Source organism: Anastrepha obliqua, chromosome 1 (assembly GCF_027943255.1).
Source record: "Anastrepha obliqua isolate idAnaObli1 chromosome 1, idAnaObli1_1.0, whole genome shotgun sequence".
Classification (NCBI taxonomy): Eukaryota; Metazoa; Arthropoda; class Insecta; order Diptera; family Tephritidae; genus Anastrepha; species Anastrepha obliqua.
Genome location: NC_072892.1, coordinates 116,503,912 through 116,525,370, shown reverse-complemented (window position 1 = coordinate 116,525,370; position 21,459 = coordinate 116,503,912). Strand labels below are relative to the sequence as shown.

Genomic DNA, 21,459 nt, shown 5'->3' with positions numbered 1-21,459 from the left:
AACCACACTCTATTAGTTTGTAATCATGAGGATTCTATCTTATACCGTCGAACTCGGAAAGAAGCGACCCTTGGAGTGTTTTAGATAATGTCTCTGTGAAAGACTTATGCATGTTGTTCTTGATGTTTGATAGAGGTGTGTTTCCTGAACTGGGAGGCTCTTCATTTGCGTCTAGTACCGTTTTAATACCACACTCCTCTATTGTTTTAGTGATTGAGTTTCCAAAAGCGCTATTTCTTACAGACACTTCGTTGCATTCAGAAAGAGAAAAATAACGTAATTTTTAGTCTTTGATACGCTATGATCATCTCTTTACGCTCGCGAATCTCACTTTCAACGGGCCTTTCCTACCTCGGGTAAGGAAGCTCATCATTGTATAACCAGTTGTTGGCGCGTACGTCATACCCGACTGCTGCTTTGCGACTGTCCCAATACTATTGATGGATTTAAAGCTTAAATTTAGATTTATTGGAGGTTTGCACTTCGACCTCGTGATCTTCCAAGCCCTCTACTCATCATAGTACTTCATCCAGATCCAGTTCCCTTATTAAACTTAAGATAGAGCTGGGTTGGACGCAGCGAATGTGCCCTTCTTTTGGCTGCAGACGGCCGAGATATCCAAACCTTTTCCGCGCTATAGCGGCGCATTCAAGGAGAAAATGCATTGGAGTCTCCTGGAATTGGTCACAGAAAGGACAAGAGCGATCATGTGTAGATGACTGCGTAGTCTACAAGTCTGTGAGAATACCCGTGAGGAATCTCTGTTTATTTTCCTTTACTGAAGTTTTCACTAGTAATATTTAACAGGGTATGCCTTTATGATTGCTGCATTGCTATATGGAGTGGTGTCAGCTCGAGCATCGCCTCCACCGCAGCTGTAGAGCAGACCCACGCATGCTAAAGCTTACTTTTCTTCCTTATCCAGTTGCCTATCTTTCTAAGCTAAAAATTTCTAAGACCTCATCATACTAAAAATTTAAGAAATTGATGTGTGGTTCATAAAATTTCTGGAAGAAAGAAGCTGCTTTCAATTCATTAAAAGTTTTCTATTTTCTACCTAGAAATCCATAGATCGGATCAAGCCGAATCCACACAGATGAGTTCGCTATGGCAGCTGATTTGTTTGTTTGTACTTGGGATCTGCTGATTAGAATGTCAAAGTACCTTGCCTGTTTACATTCTCAGGGAATTTAACAATAATTGAATCACTGAAAAAAACTCATGTAAATGTTGTTATAGCTCTAGCGAACTCACCTTCTATGAATTCGCTTTGGATTGAATTTTATTATTATATTCCACAACATTTGCCGAAACCTTAATAAATTGGTTTTTTAATTTGGTAAAAATCCTATTTAAATAATTGAGATTTTTGAAGTTAATTCCTATTTGTTGGAATGCATAAAATAGATAGCTTCGATCCGCTTAGCTCTTTCGAGTTCGGAGGAATATTTACAAGCTAATTTTTTCATTTTTCAAGTCAGCAGAGCAATTTACTCTTCCTAACTTGCAATCCATTTGAATCAGCATGAGGTCAACGTACATTGAGTTTTATAACAAAACCAAAAAAAAAATTAAATTGAAATACTTATTTGAGTGCTCACTTCCGCCAACCGGAAATATGCCGTCACGCAAATCTCTTCCGTCCTTTAAACGTTTTTGTTTCGAGTGTAAAGTGCAAAGTGTTCACGCCATCTTGCGTGTGGCGCATCAAAAGCCTACACTCATGCACATACTCACTTAATTACATTAGGGTGTGAACTGTTTGGATACGGTTTGTTGGTATTTAAACCCCCTGTAGTTATGACTCTCCAAATTGGCCATAATTTCATGGCATGTGGTCCTAATTAATAAACTCAGAAGCCAAAACGGAGAGCCAACACATAATGAATATTTTATTGAATGAATGAATTTATACCATCAGGTATATACAGGTTGGTTGAAAAGTATTGAAAGCGACACCGATTAACACCTTGATCCGAAACAAAAGCTAGTTTCACTGAAATTTTCTTTGACGGATATGAAAATATTGAAAGCTTCTTAATTTGATTTAACTGCTAGCAGCGTTGCCATTTTGTTAATATAGTCTTCACCAAAAGTAGTAGGCACAACATTAATTACTGAATTTTTCATTTTATTCATAAATCAGTACAAATAAAACGAATTAGTGATAGAAATATTAATATTTAGTTGGTCCACCCATTGATTTGATAACAGTGGCAATCCTCTGAGGTATACTGTGTACAAACTTTGCACATTCGGCTGTGTTTGTGGCGCTCCAATCGTGAATTAAAACATTTTTCAGGGCTGTATGCGATATTATGCTGTGTTCCTTTATCTTACGTTTTAAAACATCCCACATGTGCTCTATGAGATTTAGATCTGCACACTGTGATGGCCAATCCAACAAAACAATGTTATTGTCTCTAAACCAACACTTCGTAATCGCTGATTTGGGACAAGGAACTTTGTCTTAAAACTTGGATTCTCACTCTTTTATCGTAACAAGGTTCACTTTTTTAAGCAGTTCGGTAAGAAGAAATTATTTATATGCGCTTAATAATTTTCCACTTAGGATTATTCACATATTGACTATCAAATTTAAAATCCCAAAGTATTTTAGGTATACCTTTAAAAATGCAACTTTTTATATTTTACGCACCAAAATGACTTATTTGTAAAAAGCAGCGGTTACTTTGGTTTGAAATTGCATAAATTTTAGTAGGGTGCCTAATGATTTTGGCCAAGGCTGTATTCAAAAACAAATTATGATATTTCTATACTGTATACCGTATTTCTTGTATTTTTGCAGCTTGTACATGAACTGAAACGCGTACAAACCTTTCGAAAGCCCAAATGATCAGTTAAAATGCGATAAATCGATGTTTTGGAGATATTCAACTCCCATTCCATGAATTTCAACGATGACTACGGTTCATTTTTGATAAAATTGCCAACAACTTCGATGGAATTTTCAGTGAATACTGATTTTGTGTGGCCCATATGTTCATTGCCCTATAAATATGTTCTCGCAACCATCTGTGAATCGTGTAAACCACTCTTGAACTCTGGCACGACAATGATCGCCATAAACTTTTTTTATCAATTCAAATGTTTCGGCAAACGTTTTACCGATTTTAAAATAAAATTTGATTTTAGTTCTTTGTTCGAAACTCATTTTTGTACTCTCTCTTGCCAACAAGTGCTACTTTAGACTAAGTAGGCAAATGAGTAGTAAAGACTTCTCGCGGCGAACAAACCTAACACTCTACAAGGCTCCCTAACGTATGGCGCAGAATCGTGGATGTGACAATATTCGATGAAGCGACGCTTGAAGTGTTTGAGAGAAGGATTCTGCGCAAGATTTTTGGACCTTTGCAAGTTGGCAACGGCGAATATCGCAGGCGATGGAACGATTAGCTATATGAGCTTTATGACGACATAGACATAGCGCAGCGAATAAAGATTCAGCAGCTACGCTGGCTGAGTCATGTCGTCCGAATGGTTACAAACGCTCCGGCTCTGAAAGTATTTGATGCGATACCAACTGGTGGTGGAAGAGGAAGGGGAAGACCTCCTCTGCGTTGGAAAGATCAGGTGAAGAAGGGCTTGGCATCACTTGGTGCGCCCAACTGGCGCCGGTTAACACGAGAAAGAAACGACTGGCGCATTTTGTTAAACTCTGCCAAAATCGCGTAAGCGGTTATCGCGCGAATTAAGAAGAAGAGAATGATATCTGAAAAAATTATTTGGAATGTAAACACCGCAATCGAAAAGAATTCAACAAAAAACTGTGGAAAAGTATTTTATACTCCTTCCGGAAAATTATTGTATTATTGGAGCATCATTGAAATTAATTGTTTTGAAGCTGGGGCAGATTTTTTTATAAGAACAAAAAAAAAATACTACAATAATTTGGCAATCTTTTACTTTTGCTCTCTTACTTTTCAATCAACCATTTGTTTGTTTCTGACGACTATAACCATTGGAATAGAAGAAATTTAGCATAGCATAGCACATATTAAGTTAGGAGATACATTTTAAACAAATTTTAGAAAAAATAATGTTTGTTGCCATATATAATTTTGTGGCTTAACTTTTCTACCTGCATTTGAGCATAAATTCCGTAAGTGTTTTTACTAAACCTATTCAATTTCGCGTTATGCAAATTTACGCTCTAAAAGTGTTCCCTCTTCCTCGGCATAAAATAAACGCTTCGTCAATATTTGCATATCCGCCAAATTAAAATGCAATTTCTCTTCATTTAGCTCAACTAAAAGGGTGTAAATAATACATACTTACGCACACTAACAAACACATGTATGCATCCATCGCCCACGGCAGAAAAAGTATTCAATGCAAATATAATTTTTTTAACTACCACTGAGCAAAGCGCTTGTAAAAAGAGCTTAATTGTTCACCTGTAGGCGATAAAAAGGTGCAAACGTCAGAGCTTGAAAACAACCAGGAGGTCCGAAATAACCAAATCTTGTAGGTAAAGTGTCGTTTAAAATACGCGCCTAGATGTTGTTTTAAAAGAAAATATGTAAAAATTTATAAAGCGTTTTTCAGTAAGAGCGCTTCAACTTTTGAACTTTTTTGAATAAAACACAAACGGTTTAACTTTTTTAACTAATTTTTTTTAACTTTTTTATTATCGAGTTTGAACATATACATTTAAGTATGAAACTCGATTTCTTTTGCATGACCACCGCGTGCACGTTTTACGAAGTCCAATCGTTGAACCCAATTTTCGACCACTCTTTTGCATAAATCGGCCGAAATTCCAGCAACTTTGCGTTCAATATTGGCTCTGAGCTCACAAATCGTCGCCGGCTTGTTACTGTAGACCAATGACTTCACATAACCCCAAAGAAAATAGTCTAGAGGCGTCAAATCACACGAGCGCGGCGGCCATTCGACCGGTCCATTTCTGGAAATAATGCGCTAATCGAACTTACTCTTCAACAAATCAATTGTAGCGTGTGCTGTGTGGCTTGGGGCCCCGTCCTCTTGAAACCACATGTCGTCTAAGTCCATACCATTCAATTGCGGCCAAAAATAATCGTTTATCATGTCGCGGTATCGATTTCCATCCACAGTAACGTGGCGATCGTTCTTGTCAACGAAAAAATATGGGCCAATTACGCCGCCGGCATGTAAACCGCACCAAACAGTGATTTTTTCGGGATGCAACGGTGCCTCATGAATCACGTGTGGATTGCTTTCTGCCCAGTAACGCATATTTTGCTTGTTGACAAAGCCATTGAGCCAAAAGTGAGCTTCATCATTGAAGATGATTTTTTGGAAAATTTATAAATTTTCATAAAAAATTTGCACGAGTATTTGCATAACAAATTTGCACGATTTGCAATCGTTGCTCAAGTGTGTAGCGTTCCATGATGAAATGTATACTAATGAAGTTTACAAATGACAAGCGAAAAATAAAAAATATTGCGTCGTTCGCCCTCCCTATCAGAAAAAAGTTGAAGCGCACCTATTGAAAAACGCTATATTAATACAGGTTTCCCTATTTTTGTTCTAAATATGGCTTTTAACAATTATATATGCAAAATTACATCATCTGAATGTCCACCATGAGGATAGTTCGTCTGCAGGGAAAATCCGCAACACAGTCGATTCATGAATGCTTAACTATTCCGAAAAAAGTAGAGATATTGATGTTGAAGATTGTTCAGCAACACTTTGCTCTACAGCAACAATATTCTCAATGGAACGCCCAGTTTTTGGTCTGCCGGTCCTTTTTCTATCCTTCACAGAACCAGCTTCTTGAAATTTTTTCACCAAACTTTGAATTGTGGACTCATTCAGACGATTATTTCCCACCCGATTTAGTAATTTTCCGTTCTTAAAGATCAATCATTTTCATAACAACTTTCAATTCCTTTGCCACTGACCTGCTCTAAGCAGAAGTCGTTACAACTACTTGACTTCGGTATATTTTTCTTTGCTGGCAAAAAACTTTTGCTGGCAAAAAACTTAAATTTACTAAAACTGGCCAAGACATCTATCACGAACTATGTGTCAAACGACTCCAACAACACTGGAAACTCTACTAACTTTTATGGTCTATGTGAGATATATTCAGATAAGCCAGATACAGCTAGTCTAACCTTCAATAATTTTAGCGCGTTGTTCTATCATGCAAAATTCTGAATCTGTCTATTTGACAAATGTCAAGGATGACATAAAACAATGTACCGGCCAGGAATTATTCACTACTTTTCAAGTACAGTTTCAAGCCGACTCCGTAAGGCAGATATTTTTATGAGGAGCTTTTTCATGGCGGCCGCCGTAGCCGAATTAATTGGTGCGTGACTACTATTCGGAATTCACAGAGAGAACGTTGGTTCGAATCTCAGTGAAACGCCAAAATGAGGAAAATCATTTTTCTAATAGCGGTCGCCCCTCGGCAGGCAATGGCAAACCTCCGAGTGTATTTCTGCCATGAAAAAACTCCTCATAAAATCGTGCAATTATATTACGGAAATCGACGCGCTCTGTGAAAAGTGTTCATCGCACGCTCAGGCCAACTTATGGTGTACAGCGATGCGGCACATTTTCGGCTTAATGGCTACATCAATAAGCAAAATTGCCATATTTGGGCTGAAAAACAGTCCAATGCTATTCGAACATAGCCATTACATCCATTGAAAAAAACCGTTTGGTGTGGCCTATGGGCTGGAGGCAATCGAACCATCGGCAATCGGCAATCGAACCATATTTCTTCAATGACGAGGCTGGCGCCAATATAAAAGTTAATTGGGAACGCTATCGCGTCATGATAAACGACTTTTTGATGCCGGATGTCGGAAATTTAAGACCGTGATCTCCACAACATTTGGTACCTAACAAGACGGCGCTACTTGCCATACAGCCCGTGAAAAAATTGATTTACTGCGTCGTCATTGGACAATTTATCTCTCGTCTCGGACTAGTGGATTGATCACCAAAATTGTGTGACATTACACCTTTAGACTTTCATTTGTGCGCGGATGTCAAGTCTAAATGCGATAAACTAGCTTCGATTGAGAATTTGGAATCCAACATTATTAAAGTCATTCACGAGGTACCGACCGAAGAATTGGTGTTTATGGATGACCGCGTTACATTATGCCGCATTTGCGGTCAATATTCGAAGGGCACTATCTTTAAAAAAGTTTAAAAAAATGTCTTGAATGTTTCTACACAAAAATGATAAAGATTGCCCAATCAATTTGAATTTTCGATGTTTTGTTTCATTTGAAAATCCAATACCCCTAAATTGATCATCCTTTACCTCTCTATCAGTAAGTGAAAGTCCAGGCCAAATATAATATATTCATGTTTTAAAAACGTTTTTTACATGGAAATAACTCTACACAAATTTTAAAAATTCCTAAAATTTCTGTAAAAAGTCGATGTTTTGACTTTGTTACGAAATCGAATTGCGAAAGCATTACGTATTCATTTTTAATCAAAAATTCATAGCCAATACGGAATCGATCACAACAAGACTGGGTTTAGAATTCGATGCGGAAACGATTTTTGTAGGATGTCAACTCTTTGAAATATTTTCTGTAAATATGCAATATTTTTTTTGTAGTAAATGGAATTTTATTTCCAATTTCGCCAATTTTTGTTTAATTGGTATTATTCGTATTTAACCACTTAAAAACTCGCTTGTATATCCGCTTCAACAATTATGTAGACTACCCGCTACCAATTCCACTGAAATGAATGCTCAACAATTCTATTAACTTTTGGCACAACACACCTACATATGTACATATGTATAAAGTTTTTTATGGATAGGTGTATCCCTACAGGAAAATCCACGGGTACCGAATTATGAATTTTATAATCATGATTCTTATTGTGAATTTAGAATCATGTTCTTTCTTTCTTTTAGTACATGTTCCTTCACTTGTCTATATACTTACATATAAGTAAATCAATAATGCCAACCAAGAGGCTCTATGTTCCATACAGGACTAAAAGAATCAAAAATGATTAATTACGACACCCATGAGAGCATTTCTGGCTGTGACGTAAAAATTGGATTAACAGGAAGATGAACGTCATAGGACGAGAAACTCGCTCGTGAATAACAATAATACTGCAAAATTCCAGAACAATAAATGAAAAGAAATATCCAATAATTTCGTCAGAAAATTAGCTGTGAAGTTTACTGAGAGCAGAAAGCGCACTGCGGCCATCGTCACCTTCTGCATTCTCTCCACAGTGTAACTAAACACCGGAGAAAATTGGATGCAAGTTTACTAGGAAATACCAATTGACTCGAACCAGAAATTTTATCTATCAGAATCCGTAGCCTCACACGACGCCGCGGTCATAATATATAGAGGAAAGTGATGTCATTCTCGGAATTCCGGGATTTCACAATTTTTTTAGTTCAAAAAATGTTGGAATTGTTTGTGAACAACCTCAGGATTTTCGGGATTTGTAAGTTTTTACAAAGCAAATAATATATAATAAATGGAAATAGAAAAAATTCTTTTTATAGCCAAAAAGCAACTTTAATTTAAAATTTTGGATTCGTTTTCTTTTTAATAGAAAAAGCAATACGTACTTAAAAAATTATTGATTGATTTATTATTTTAACATAAATTAATATGTATTATTTTCTGCATAAACTGTACGAGATTAAAAAATGTAAGTTTCCTTTTTTTCAGCTTTTTGTATCATTAAAATAAACAAATCCTTTTTCGACATATCTCAAGTTAGTTTATCAGATAAGTACCCTAGGGCGGGTGAAATGTTTTTTCTACTTTCTACTGAGGTATTCTATTGTGAACAAAAAGCCCCGAAAATTATAGCTGAGTAATGGATTTTGAACCTCCTGAGCCCCTCCTGGGGGAAATTATAATTGTATTAATCGGTTGTCCATTCCTATGGTAAATCGGTATAGGAAACTATGTAAACCTTAATTTTTAGATTCATAGATTCGAACTAATTGACCGATTCGATTGTTACAAACTGCAATGTATGCGCTTATAATATTTTTAATACGCAATACATTGAAGAAAAGGTATAGACACCACCATAATCGACATATAATGACTTCACATCTTCGAGTCATACTTTGTGTTCATTCATACGCAAGTTGTGGTAATCGGCTCCAAATCAACTTATTTTGTCGTGATAATCAATTGACAGTCAATATTTTTTTTCCTTTAAGTTTTTACTTAACTCTTGCCCAAAAATTATGCATCAGGTGGCTGTGAAGGCCAATCCAATATTCCAATCCCATTTTGTTGTTTCCACTCTACACTCCTGCGGCTTCGATGCTTGGGATCGTTGTTTTCTTATGAAGTCCGAAGTTGGCTGGTTCTTCCTTACATGGGCCTTAACTGACTGCTTAACAGTTCGTTGATGTTGGCGATCACCAGCAGTACACAAGGAGCGTCTTTTTATTAGCCCAAAAGGAAGATTCATCCGTGAATATTACGTATTGCATAAACCGTTCTGAATTTGCCTTAGCTCAGGTAGTGTTTTGTTAAGGTGTAATAATGAGAGCCGCGGTTTTTTCAATGTTCTACGGAATTTGTTAATCGTGTCTTTGGATGCATTAACACCACTCTTCCTTAAAACTGATTCAGCTTCATGCAACGATAAGTTCGGCTTTGTCACAAGCAAATCAATGATCTTCTGGTCTTGCTTTGGAGAGGTATATTTTTTTTGACCTCGTGTAAAGAAGTCGTCAATGTTTTCAACTTCGGTATATCATTTCACATACAAATCCATTTGCCGTTCGGAGTCGGCTTAAAACTGTGGATCCCTCCATTTGTATGTTAGAACAACATCAAGACGCGCACCACAAATAGGAGAAGGAGCTCGGCCAAACACCTAACAGAAGTGTACGCGCCAATTATTTATTTATTTACTTTATATCATTGCACCCATTTATTTATGAATGCCTTCGACATCTTCAAATGTTTTGGTAGAGATTCATGTGACGTTTTTTTAGGGTGCCTACATGAGAACAATCAAACCATTTTCCGTACGCATTTTATAAAAAAAGTACTCTTTCTAAATTTCTCCCAAAGCTAACGAATTGCACAACGCGTATTTCCGTAAAAGATACGCCTGTTTAGCAGCAATTACATTTTTTTACAACGGAAATCTGTGTTTGAGTTGTGCCGGGCTTGTTTTCATTAGATAGACTGTATGATACGTTCAAAAATTCCATATAAAATACAACGAAGAACAAACGTCTGAAAGGATGGTACTTTTTTATCTCTAACGAAATTAACACTTAAACTCATTTTCCGTTTTAACTTATGCATAAACACCACAAGTTTAATTTTGATATCTGGTTTTATAATAAACTAAGAGTGTTATAGTAAAATTTTATGAGAAATAAAAATATTGCAGGTGAATGGTAAACAAAATAGTCATTCAAAATGCTACCCAAAATGAACCCAAAAAATTAAAATTTTTCTTATCTTTCACCTTCATTCTCCGGCATTCCTTATGATATATCACCCATTGCCTTCTTTTGAATGCAACTTTTAAATAAATACAAAGTACAGATTTTGGGGGCAATAAAAGAGACTCGAAACACATTTCAGAGCTCTGCTGCCGTGACTTTTTTGTTCAGAATTTCCAGTAGAATACTTCAGTGGACGAAACAAAGGCGATTCTATTTTTAAGAACAAATTGAGTGACCTTAACGCACACACTAAAGTATTACCGAATGCGTATAAATTTAACTATGGTTTTCTGTTTTGTTACTATTGAAATAATATGTACCTTAAATAAAAAGGTAAAGTGTATTTCAAAAAACGATGTTAAACTATTTTAAAATAAAAGATGTAAATGTTTAGATTCTTTCAAAAACTGCATTCATTAAATGTCCACCACGAGCACGTCTACAGGGAAATTCCGCCAAAGAGTCGATTCGTGAATAGCTAATTGTTGAGAACGTCGAGGTATCGACGTTGAAGGTTGTTCAGCAACCTTTTGCGGTACAACAGCAATATTCGCCTTTTTCTATCCCCGACTGACCCAGTTTCTTGATTTTTTTTCAGTAACTTTCGAATTGTTGACTCATTCGGACAATTATTTCCACTAAAGAAATCTCGAATTTTGCGACATGTAGTTCTTAAATTTTCATAGTCTTCTTTTCAGTTCCTTAATCCCTCGTGGGACTTAGAACATCAAATTTTCACACTAAGTGTAAAATTGCCCATTTGCCTAGTTGACCTAGGAGTTATCCACCACTGACTTGGTGATCTAAAACCCATTTATTTATTATGTATTTCATGAAAGCATTTAAACAGCATTGATGCAATTTAAATTGTTGAAAAATAATCAGTACATATTTAGTTCCTCAGACTAGTCCCGGTGTCCCGAGATTATAATAAGGCGCAAAAATCGCGGGATTGCAGAAATCTACCGTAGTAGAGGAGCGATTGTTTGTGTACACTTTCTTCTTTGACGTCGCTGCTGTCTGCCGAAATCCTCCGAATTATGAACTAAAAATTTGTTTCTTTGGTTTTATTTCCGGCAGGGTATGCCCCCATATGTATGTATTGCAAATGTGTACTTACTGGCGAATGCAGCTTTGCATGTGTGAGTTGCTTCGTTGTGGTCATAAAATGTATCATAGTATGGAAATGTATAGGCATAGCCCTATAAAATTTAAACCACATCATTATCCTGTTATTGGTTTTTGCTACCTTGCCCAAGTTGTCAACACATTCGTAAATAATTTATCACATAAAGTTAATGAATTAAAGGATGCGTGGTAAATGTAGCATTGGATCTTTTAAAAGGGAATTATTGTATGTAGAAGTAATTTTTTATGGCTATTGGAAATAGTCGTAAAAAATATGTACACCGCAGTGACATGCAGGGGTGTGTTATAGGTACTTCTTTGTAATAATAATTCTAAATTTCCACTTACTATATTAACCAGATCTGCTATTCCCAATAATTTAATACTAGGACTAACTTAACCTCTTTTAAATTTAATTAGCGCTTCATAACGGAAATTGTTTTCGAAGCTTGGACGATTACAATAAGCGATGAGGTGTCACTTTTAGTACTTGAGAGAAAGATTCTGCGGAGAAAGATTCTAATTTTTGAACCTTTGCACGTTGCTGACAACGAGTATCGTTCCATCGTTTAACAATGAGCTGCATGAACTTTACGACGGCATAGACATACCGCAACGAATAAAGATCCAGCGGCTTCGTTGGCTGGCTCATGTCGTCCGAATGGATACAAACGCTCCGACTCTGAAAGTTTTCGATGTGGTACCAGCTGGTGGTTGCAGAGGAAGAGAAGGAAGGTGGAGAAAGACTAGGCTTCACTTAATGTGTCCAACTGGAGGCGACTAGCACGAGACCAAAACCGCGTAAGAGGTTATGGCTCCAATCAAGAAGAAGGAGATATTGCGCAGTTTTCGAGAGTGCCGAGCTGAGTCTTAGTAGCGAGCAATTCACTGCGACCAGTGAGAACATCAGCATACGCATTCTCAGTGGCAGCGACTCCCTTCTCAATGGCTGCTATGGACAATTTCAAATTTGCCGCTTCAGCTCTCAGTGCAGCAATCTTCAGCTTGGCCCTCCGTATTAATATTAAATTGTATTGCAAGATTAAATTGAAAAAAATGTGAAAATGTTATCTGTTTGAGCGCTATGTTTGAACAGCCGTGGATAAAACGAACTGGAGTCAATTGACTTCCAAATAATTCCATCTATGTATATACACAGTATATAAATATTGTATGTAAGTAAATACATAATTTGATTTTGTAATTTTATAATTATAAATAATATACATTTTGTGCAACTTTTCATTTAGCTCTAATGCGCGGGTTTGGATTATATTTTTCCCAATGTGCGACGTAGTCTTTTGACTCATATTAAATGTTAACGTCTTATTTGCTTAGACATAAAAGCTTGACATTGCTCTGGTGGGCCTATCGTAGTGCTTTCAAATAGTGGAGAATTGTTATTATATATTATTAGAGAATTATTTTCCTAAAGACAACTAAACACATCTGATTCAACGACTCGATTCTAAATAGACATGTAAATGCGATTCTTTAAAAAGTATGCATGGGTATTTAGCGGATTGTTTATTCATCTTTGTTTTTTTCTTTTGTTGTTGCTCAATTCCAGTACTGGCTGAACGCATTCGATTAAGCTTCAATGCATTCTGCCACTCCTCACAGCAATCGATTTACTTTTTTGTTCTCGAAATTTTTATAAATAAAAACGCTGAAAAGAAAGATTAAAGAGCATACAAAGTGATGGTGAAATCATTGAGTGCCTGGGAGGAGTACAGATTGAAGTAAAAATAATAAAAACACAAAAAAAAAAGAAAAGCATAACAACTGCATAGAACAACAATTGAAAAGCATAATTACACTGTCACTCGGATTAAAATTGTTGCCGGAGTGTGAGACTGTGAGATTGCGAGTTGGTAAAATGATCATCAAAGGAAATGTGCCACAATCACAACCACCCTCACCAGCAACCAGCAACTGCTACCTGCTTGCTTAGACATGTTTGTATTGAGTAGTTGGGAAAAAGTGCGCTGTAAGTATATGCACATACACACATAGGTATATATAGACATATATATGCACATAGAACAATGCTCAGCGAGCACACTACATTTCACATTATGAATAGAGATGCGCTGTGCGGCGCCAATCGAAGCACAAGAGACTTAAAAAGGGGAATAAATCAGCGACATAAAGGAAGAAAATAAATCAAAATTTCAGCGCAAGAAACAATACCAATACGAGGCCGGAGAGTATGAAGAGTACGCTTAAAAGGAAAAAATTTCGCAGTCAAGCAGAAAGTGGCATGGAACGTTGCCCGGCATAGGTTCGACTTAAGGTCCTATCAGGTATGGCAAGCCAAGTGCTCGCAGTGTGCATGTAAAATTGAATAATTTCTGAAAATAATCGCAGTAGCGTCACACTATGCATGTAAAGTGCTTTTCAAAAGTACATTTTTATTAACAAAAGATGACTCATCATCATCATCATCATCAGGCAACTTTACAGCTCGGGGTGGGCTTTCACGATTCGTTTCCATGCATCTCGTGCCTCGGTAACAGTTCTCCAGTTTCTAACAACCAATGTTCTCAGATCCATTAGAGCTCGTTCAAACCATGTTAGTCTTGGACGCCCTCGTGCTTTAGAGGGGGTTGTATGACACGATTTCTGGGGGCGGTCAATTCTCATGCGTGTCCGGTAAATACCATCTTGCAGTCGTAGCGGACCAAACACCCTTCGCAGCACTTTTCGCTCGAATACTCTTTGACATGATTCAAGTTTAGAAGTTATTGTCCAGAATTCACAGCCGTATGCACGAACTGGCCATATTATTGATAGTATAGACGAAGTTTGCAATCTCTCGTAAGAAGTTTAGATTTTAATAGTTTGGTATGAGCGCAATATGCCCTGATTCCTACCGCAATCCTGCTATGTACATATTGTGTCATAGGAGCTTTTGCCGTTTTGTATCGTGACACCCAGATACTTAAACGATTAATGCCCTCGAAGCGTTAATTGCCAATAACTATGTCTTCGGGTTGTCTTCTCTCCACATTGCGTGAAATCTTCAGATATTTGGTTTTTTCTGCATTTATTTCGAACCCTACGTTTTCAGCACCTTTCTCGATGTTGAGACAAAGATCAGCCATATAATTTTTATTTCGCGCGGTTATTGCAATGACGTAACAGGATATGTGTTTACAAAAACCCTGAAATTGTGTTAGTGATATACGAAAAAAATCACCATAACCTTCGCTTATGTTACTTCGTTGCCGCTTGAACAACAACTGATTGGGCAAGTGTGTGAATGCGTGTGAAAAGAGCGGGCAAAAATTGGTTGCCGAGAACCCTGTGAAGTTGCTCGCAAAATTCTGATTTTTTCCAAAGCTAATGGTCCAACCTGGTAAATCTATCATCTTTGGCGAGTCGCTGACTCTTCGTTTGTTGACGGGAGATACTTCGCCCTGCTCTTGTTCACCCCCGGATCAATGGGAACAGTATTTTACATAAACAGACTAAAGAAGTTAGACTGTATTATTTCTACTGTATGAAACCAAGGTTCGGCAACAAATGGCCCGGAGAAATCCTCCGTTAGAGAAGTAAAAGATAGCCACGGACACTGGCTTCGCCCAAAACCGCAGTAATTGAATATTTCGCTCCAGAAGGCCTCTTCTGCGTTGGAAAGATCAGGTGGAGAAGGACCTGGCCTCACGTGATGTACCCGACTGGCGCCGGTTAAAACGAGAAAGATACGACTTGCGCGCTTTGTTAAGCTCGGCCAAAATCACTTAAGGGGTGAAGAAGAAGAATATTTTTATTGATTTTTTAGTTAATATTCTATGAAAAACTCAGATCAATTGATGAACAATGCCACACGGCAGCAAGCGAATACTTTCACAATCTTTTTATAGGGGAAAACTGGCTACTGCAAGTAAAGTTGCAAGAACTTTCTAAATTCTTGTATATGGTATATCACCAGAAGGCAAACAATTCACTTTAGCGGCCTTCATAGATATAGAGGGTGTTTTTAATACCATCACGGCGGAGTGAATTGTCATTGCGTCAGATAGCCTAGAGATGGAAACAACCACGTTCTCACGTTCTCATCGGAAGTTAGGTATCTTGGAGTGATACTTGACTCCAAGCTCAATTGGAAGCTACACATTGAAAACCGGTTTAAAAGGAGGCTAGTATAGCCCTCTGGTCATGCAAATCTATGTTCGGTAAAAAATAGGGACTCAAGCCAAAGGTCGTGCTGTGGATGTACAACGCTGTGGTTTTACCAATTTTAACGTATTGATGCCTGGTTTGGTGGGAAGCTCTTCGGAAAGCCTATAATATCACTAAACCTGGTAGGGTTCAAAGGTCTGCATGTATTGGCAGCACTGGAACATGTAAAACTTGATTCAGTGCTGCTCTGAATGTCGTTTTGCATTTACTTCCCATCGACTTTTACGTTATTTCCATCGCCGCTCAAAGTGCAATCAGGTTAAAGGAGGTTGTCCTCTGGAGGCAATCTCTCAAGGGACATGGTAGCGTTTTCGGGCAGTTAACATCGTATTAATCCGAACTTCGAACAGCTCTCTCAATAAGCAAACTAGAGATTTAGGCTCGTTCTACGGCAATCTTTCTAAATAGACAGGATTTGATTGAGGGGGAAAATCTGCATCGAAGCTTGATCCTCTGTCTCTCACAGACGGTTCCAAGATGGATTCGGGAGTCGGAGCATGGGTTTTCTCTAAATCACCCAATCTTTCTATCTCCTTTAAACTGCCGAGTACTGCTAGTGTTTTTTCAGCAGAAGTCTTTACAATCTTGCAGGCATGCAAAATGCTTTGTGAACGCTGGAGCGAGGGATATATTAACATTTTCTCCGGTAGTCAAGCCGCGCTCAGGGCTCTGACCACGGCATGGTGCAGAACGAAATTAGTAAACTCGTGTAAGGAGGAGATCTAATATCCTGCAGGTAATATTTCCCTGATGTGGGTTCCAGGACATAGGAACATAGAGGGAAATAAAATTGCTGTTGAGCTTGCCAGGAAGGGGACTGAATTGGCTTCAGAGACCTCCTACCCGGTCATTGGCGTCCAACTGACTGCACAACTTATTTCTCAGGAAAGCGCAGAAAAGGTGGTGTATAATATACGAAGGACTCCTCGCCATTAAATTTCTTAACTCGTAGTTTTGTTTACCGGTTACGGTGCCATCAGCACACACGCGAAAAAGTTAGGGTTACCATTTAACCCACATTGCAGAAGCTGTGGGGAGCTTACAGAGAAGGAGACTGTTGAGGACTTACTCTGTAAATGTCCGGACCTGGCAGCTAGACGATTAAGGTCACTGGGTGCTCCTTTCTTCGACAGCCTGGGGCAGTGCACCAACGTAAATCCCATCAATCTTCTTTATTATACCAACAACTCTGGCTCTAGATATCTGCCTGTTGTTGGAGGCCTCATAATGGTATCGAAATTAATTGCTGAAAAGTTCTATGTGAAAGTAAAATTAGTTGCGCTTGACAAGTCTGACTGCACCATAAAACTGCGGATAGTCAAGTAGAACATGCACCTTGCGATCGCTTTGCACATTTAATGAATGAATAACTGTATGCATGAGGCAGGTGGTGTAGAATGACTGCTGGAGTGAATGAACGAAAGCTTGGTTGACTGTCTGAAGGCAAAGCAGCTTCGGGTAGTTGATGAAATGGGCGCAGAAATCACCACCAAAGTGCGCCAATGCATCAGCAAACACAAAGTCAGAAAAGATTACTCTTTCGCTCTTGAGTGCACACGCAAGTGTAAGTGTGGGCGAGCAGCGTCACTGTTCTAGGGGTGAGGAGGAGGCAAAATGGGTTCAGCAAAAATCAACTACAACTATTTGTTCTTTTTTTTATTCAATATATTTAGGGTTAAAACCTTACATTTTAGTATAATTTCATATTCATATTTTTTTAAGAAACGTTTTGTGGTCTCGCCTCACACAAATCACCTGAAATATACAACCAGCCACCTCTTTTAATGAGTGCGGCGTAAAGTGAAATTTAATCCGCATTAACTGTTCGTCCGCCTATCAATTTATGTGTATTGCAGTCGCTTCAAACTTTATCTTTTGCATATGTATGCTTGTATTGGTGTGTGCTCGTTTTTGATCTTCCTGCAAGACAAGAAATTACTTTTCAAACGAATGACTGAATGTGAATAAAAAATTATCAATGCCAGGAAAAATGCTACAAATAAAGAAAACAATAAGCAAATGAAAAAAGCTGTACCTTCACAATTGAGCGAACAAAGGAAAAATCACATAAACTTACAATGATCACATGGATAAACTGATGGTGGCGGACGGAAGTACTGAATACTTATACATACATACGAATATATACAAATATGCGTACGTCAGTAACTTTTTGGAACGCGTAAAAATTCTCTTAAATGTTTTTCTTCACATTTTAGAAAGTAAATTCTTAATTCATCGGGAAATAACGTCCGCGAAAAATTGTATTTTACCAAAACTTTGATTATTATTCTTAAAAATGGTGGACCATCGGTAAACTTCTTTCTAAAAACAAAATAAAATAATTATTTTTCCCCAATTAATTTTTAATTGCAAAGATTGTTAGGATTTTAGGAAGAGTAAAATGTGAAGGACTTTTTTATTCAAATAGCTGCCTCCGTTTACCCCAAACGAACAATCCAAGACCATGTGCAGCGTGCCTGAAGAACTGTTGCTGTACTTACTTACTTCAGCAGCCAACACTGCTCTGAACCATTTAAACCTAAAGCATGTAAATCCGACTCTCGGGAAAACGTTGTCTTAAAGGTCTAAATAATCTACACTGCATTGACATTTAGTCACAACTCCGAAACAAGTCTAACTAGGCCTAATCGCCGACCAATTAGCATAGTTAAGATAGTCAATAAATAACCCATATGTTAGGAACTATGTTTAGAGAACTGCAATTGGCATCTTTAATACAGTCCATACTAGTTCTGAAGTCAAAATTCCTAACAGATTGGTTCCTAACTGTGTGACATTGCGGGATAACCTGCTGAAAGCAAAATTGCCCAAGCTCATATTGTCAATTTTGGTCCATAGTAAAAGGAAAATTATGGATACCAATATACTTTGAAATAAGTAAGCATTCGGCCGGTATCTCGTGAATATCTTGTTAAATATTGGCTTCCAATACTTCAATCGAAGCTGGTTTATCCACAAAGCATTTAGACTTTACATACCCCAACAAATTAAAGTTCAAAGGTGTATTATCACACGATTTTCGTGGTCAATTCACTGGTCCGTGATGAGAGAAAATTGCTCACCAAAACGACGACGCAGTAAGTACGGTTCGATGTTGAAACCAAATGTTGTGGAGATCACGAGCTTCAATTTTTGGCGTCAAAAAATCGTTTACCATGGTACGATAGCAATCGCCATTCAATGTTACATGGGCGCCAATCTCGTCTTTGAATAAATAGCCTGTTCTGGAATGGCTTCGGGTTGCTCTTCAGCCGAAGTACGCCGGCAATTTTGCTTATAGACGCAGCCATTAAGCCAAAAATGGGCCCATAAGTTGGTCTGAGTGCGCGATGATCACTTTCCACAGAGCATCGATTTTCGTAAGACAATTGAGCGATTTGAATATGAATACTGAAAAAAATTGCAAAAAGTACCTCCAATCAACCACGCCCTAGTTTTAAGTTAAGTCTAAATTTCCTCCGGTCTTCCCTATATACTTTTTCGTAGATACTTGCACCCATACTTTTCTGACCGCACAAATTTTTCGTCGAAATCCAAAAACTATTAGTGCACTCGAAATAAGCCAAAATATGCCTGACTGCTTTTGAGTGCCTCTGAATGCCTCGCCATTAAATTTATTTAGGTGCAGGATAGTAGAAATATTACAGGACACCAATAAGAAAGAAGGCTAAGTAGGCTTTCCCAGGAATGATAGATTACATAGTTTGGCCATCCTATTCAAAATTGTGAAAGTAGCTTCGGCTGTCATGTCATCGGGGAGTCGGCAGCAGAATTCTGCCCAGCCATTTCACACGTATTCGCACACTCGTCCAATCAGCCTTTGTTCAGATGGCAACGAAGTAAAAAGAGCGTAAACTGTGTTGAGGTTTTTTTTCATATATCACCAAAACAATCTTAGTTTTTTATAAACAAACCGCTCTCAAGACCACTGTTAAGTTGTCCACACATTCTTACGTTCATCCAATTAGTCATTGTTTAGGCGGCAACGAATTAACATGAGTGATGATTCCGTTAATTTTTTTTACATCATCAAGAAAATACCTGCTGTATAGCCTCAAATACCTCAGCAAATCAGCTGATTCCTTCAAAAGCGCTGAGCGCCGGTTAACGGTCTGCTGTTGGCCAAATTCTGTATTCTGTACATCGTCGGCTGCCCTTGAGGTAGTGCTCTTGGCTACTTACTCGAGCCAGTAAGAACTAGGAATGGATGTTTTAACTTAACCCTAAGCCTGTGCAGTCCACGATTCCTACTTTTCTTCTTCCGATTGCAGTTCAAAAATAATCTTTTCTTCTCTCGCCTAGATTTACTGTACTCTTGACTATTTTTTCTCTCAAGTTTGCTATCCTTCCGTGTCACGTCTTTCTCACTCCAAAATATTGGGTTTTCATTCTACAGGTAGTCACTCGTAGTCACTTTGTAATAAAATACATTTTAATCGTTGCTTCAAGGGTATGTACATATAAAAATTTAAAAATGATAAATAAATATTGTAAGACAGGAAAATATCTACAAGTGGCAAACGGGTTAGTACTAGAGCACGACTGAGCTTCGGCTTGGGCCTTAGCCACGTCACACACAAAAAGTTTTGTTTGATTTCGGTACGACTCGGCCTCCAAGATAAAGGTTCAGTTATCCTCTAATGAAAACCATCAAACGAAGTTTTATATCTGCTTAAATGAATCATTACTTTTATTGCCTTATTCGAGTTCAGCTTACACCACCAACTGCTTACTTGCATGCTCCTAGACTATACGAAACGTATGCTGCGAAAAAAAATTAAATTCAATTAAGAAAATATTGATTTTTACTAAAAAGTTAAAAAACTCACTTTCACCACTACGACAAATGTAGTTCTTCATATCGCAATTATTCGAAAAGTTGCGTCGGTTGCCATTGTACTCGCCACATAGCGGTTCACTTTCCAAAGTACATACAGTCCTACACTTTTCTTGGCACTCCTCTTGAGAAATTTCATGCAACTTTTCTACAAGCGAAAAAATATACGAAAAATAAATCAAAATTATTCCCGATATATTTTGTAGAGTTGAGGTGTTAATAGCCAACAATAAAGCTCACCACCATTTTCACGCTGACAATTCGCACTTAGCAAATGACAACCATTTCGAAACACTTCACATTCTAGACCATCTTCATCTGTACTCCAGACGACGTCTTCATCATTTGAACACTTGTAGGCGCATTGTGCACTAGCCTTACTGAGCGAAACGAAATAGGCCGAGAAAAGAGTGAGCCCGAAAATTGCGAGCAGCTGTTTAGATGTGATTTTGCACATATTTGAGTAACTTCTGCTCACTAAGAAATGTTTTTATGACTAATAAATTTTTTTATTAGAATCTGCGCTCAAAACACATCCAATGAATTTGCTATTCAACGAGTGACTTTGAGTGTTGTTTTTGGAGTAACATTTAAATTTTGCTGGCGCTGGTATTTATTCACTTTTCCAATTGTTTACTCTACCACTTTTTTGCCTTTGTTTGGTTTTGAATGAATGCTATTTTTTCGTTATTATTTACATATATGTACATACATACCTATACTTGTATATCTACGCATGCAAGCATTTAACAAAACAACATATCTCCAAATAAAGATTTTTCGATTAGGCGAAGTGTCATAGGGGCTAGGGGTAGAGGTCCGAAAAAAA

The 21,459-nt window shown here is 37.7% G+C and overlaps 1 protein-coding gene across 2 annotated transcripts; it reads right to left on the bottom strand.

Annotated features, from left to right (window-relative positions):
* Positions 1 to 20,175: 20,175 nt before the first annotated feature.
* On the bottom strand, positions 20,176 to 21,199 carry LOC129252121 (U-Kazal-Dg21.2-like). 2 transcript variants are annotated; one of them, XM_054890902.1, is made up of 3 exons: positions 20,871 to 21,199; positions 20,623 to 20,778; positions 20,176 to 20,557 (listed from the first exon to the last, which is right to left on the bottom strand). In XM_054890902.1, exons 1-3 carry the CDS (start codon positions 21,085 to 21,087, stop codon positions 20,523 to 20,525), a joined length of 408 nt encoding a protein of 135 aa, XP_054746877.1. In that variant the 5' UTR covers positions 21,088 to 21,199; the 3' UTR covers positions 20,176 to 20,522. The 2 variants fall into 2 exon arrangements, with proteins under 2 accessions (XP_054746877.1, XP_054746879.1); XM_054890904.1 differs by having other exon boundaries at positions 20,874 to 21,199.
* Positions 21,200 to 21,459: the final 260 nt, after the last annotated feature.

Bases quoted from the DNA above. Each gene is read 5' to 3' on its own strand.
- LOC129252121 (XM_054890902.1), bottom strand. From the start codon at position 21,087: ATGTGCAAAATCACATCTAAACAGCTGCTCGCAATTTTCGGGCTCACT. The intron at 20,779-20,870 runs GTGAGCTTTATT...TTTCGCTTGTAG, and splicing joins TTGTCAGCGTGAAAATGGTG to AAAAGTTGCATGAAATTTCT. The intron at 20,558-20,622 runs GTGAGTTTTTTA...TTTTTTTCGCAG, and splicing joins CATTTGTCGTAGTGGTGAAA to CATACGTTTCGTATAGTCTA.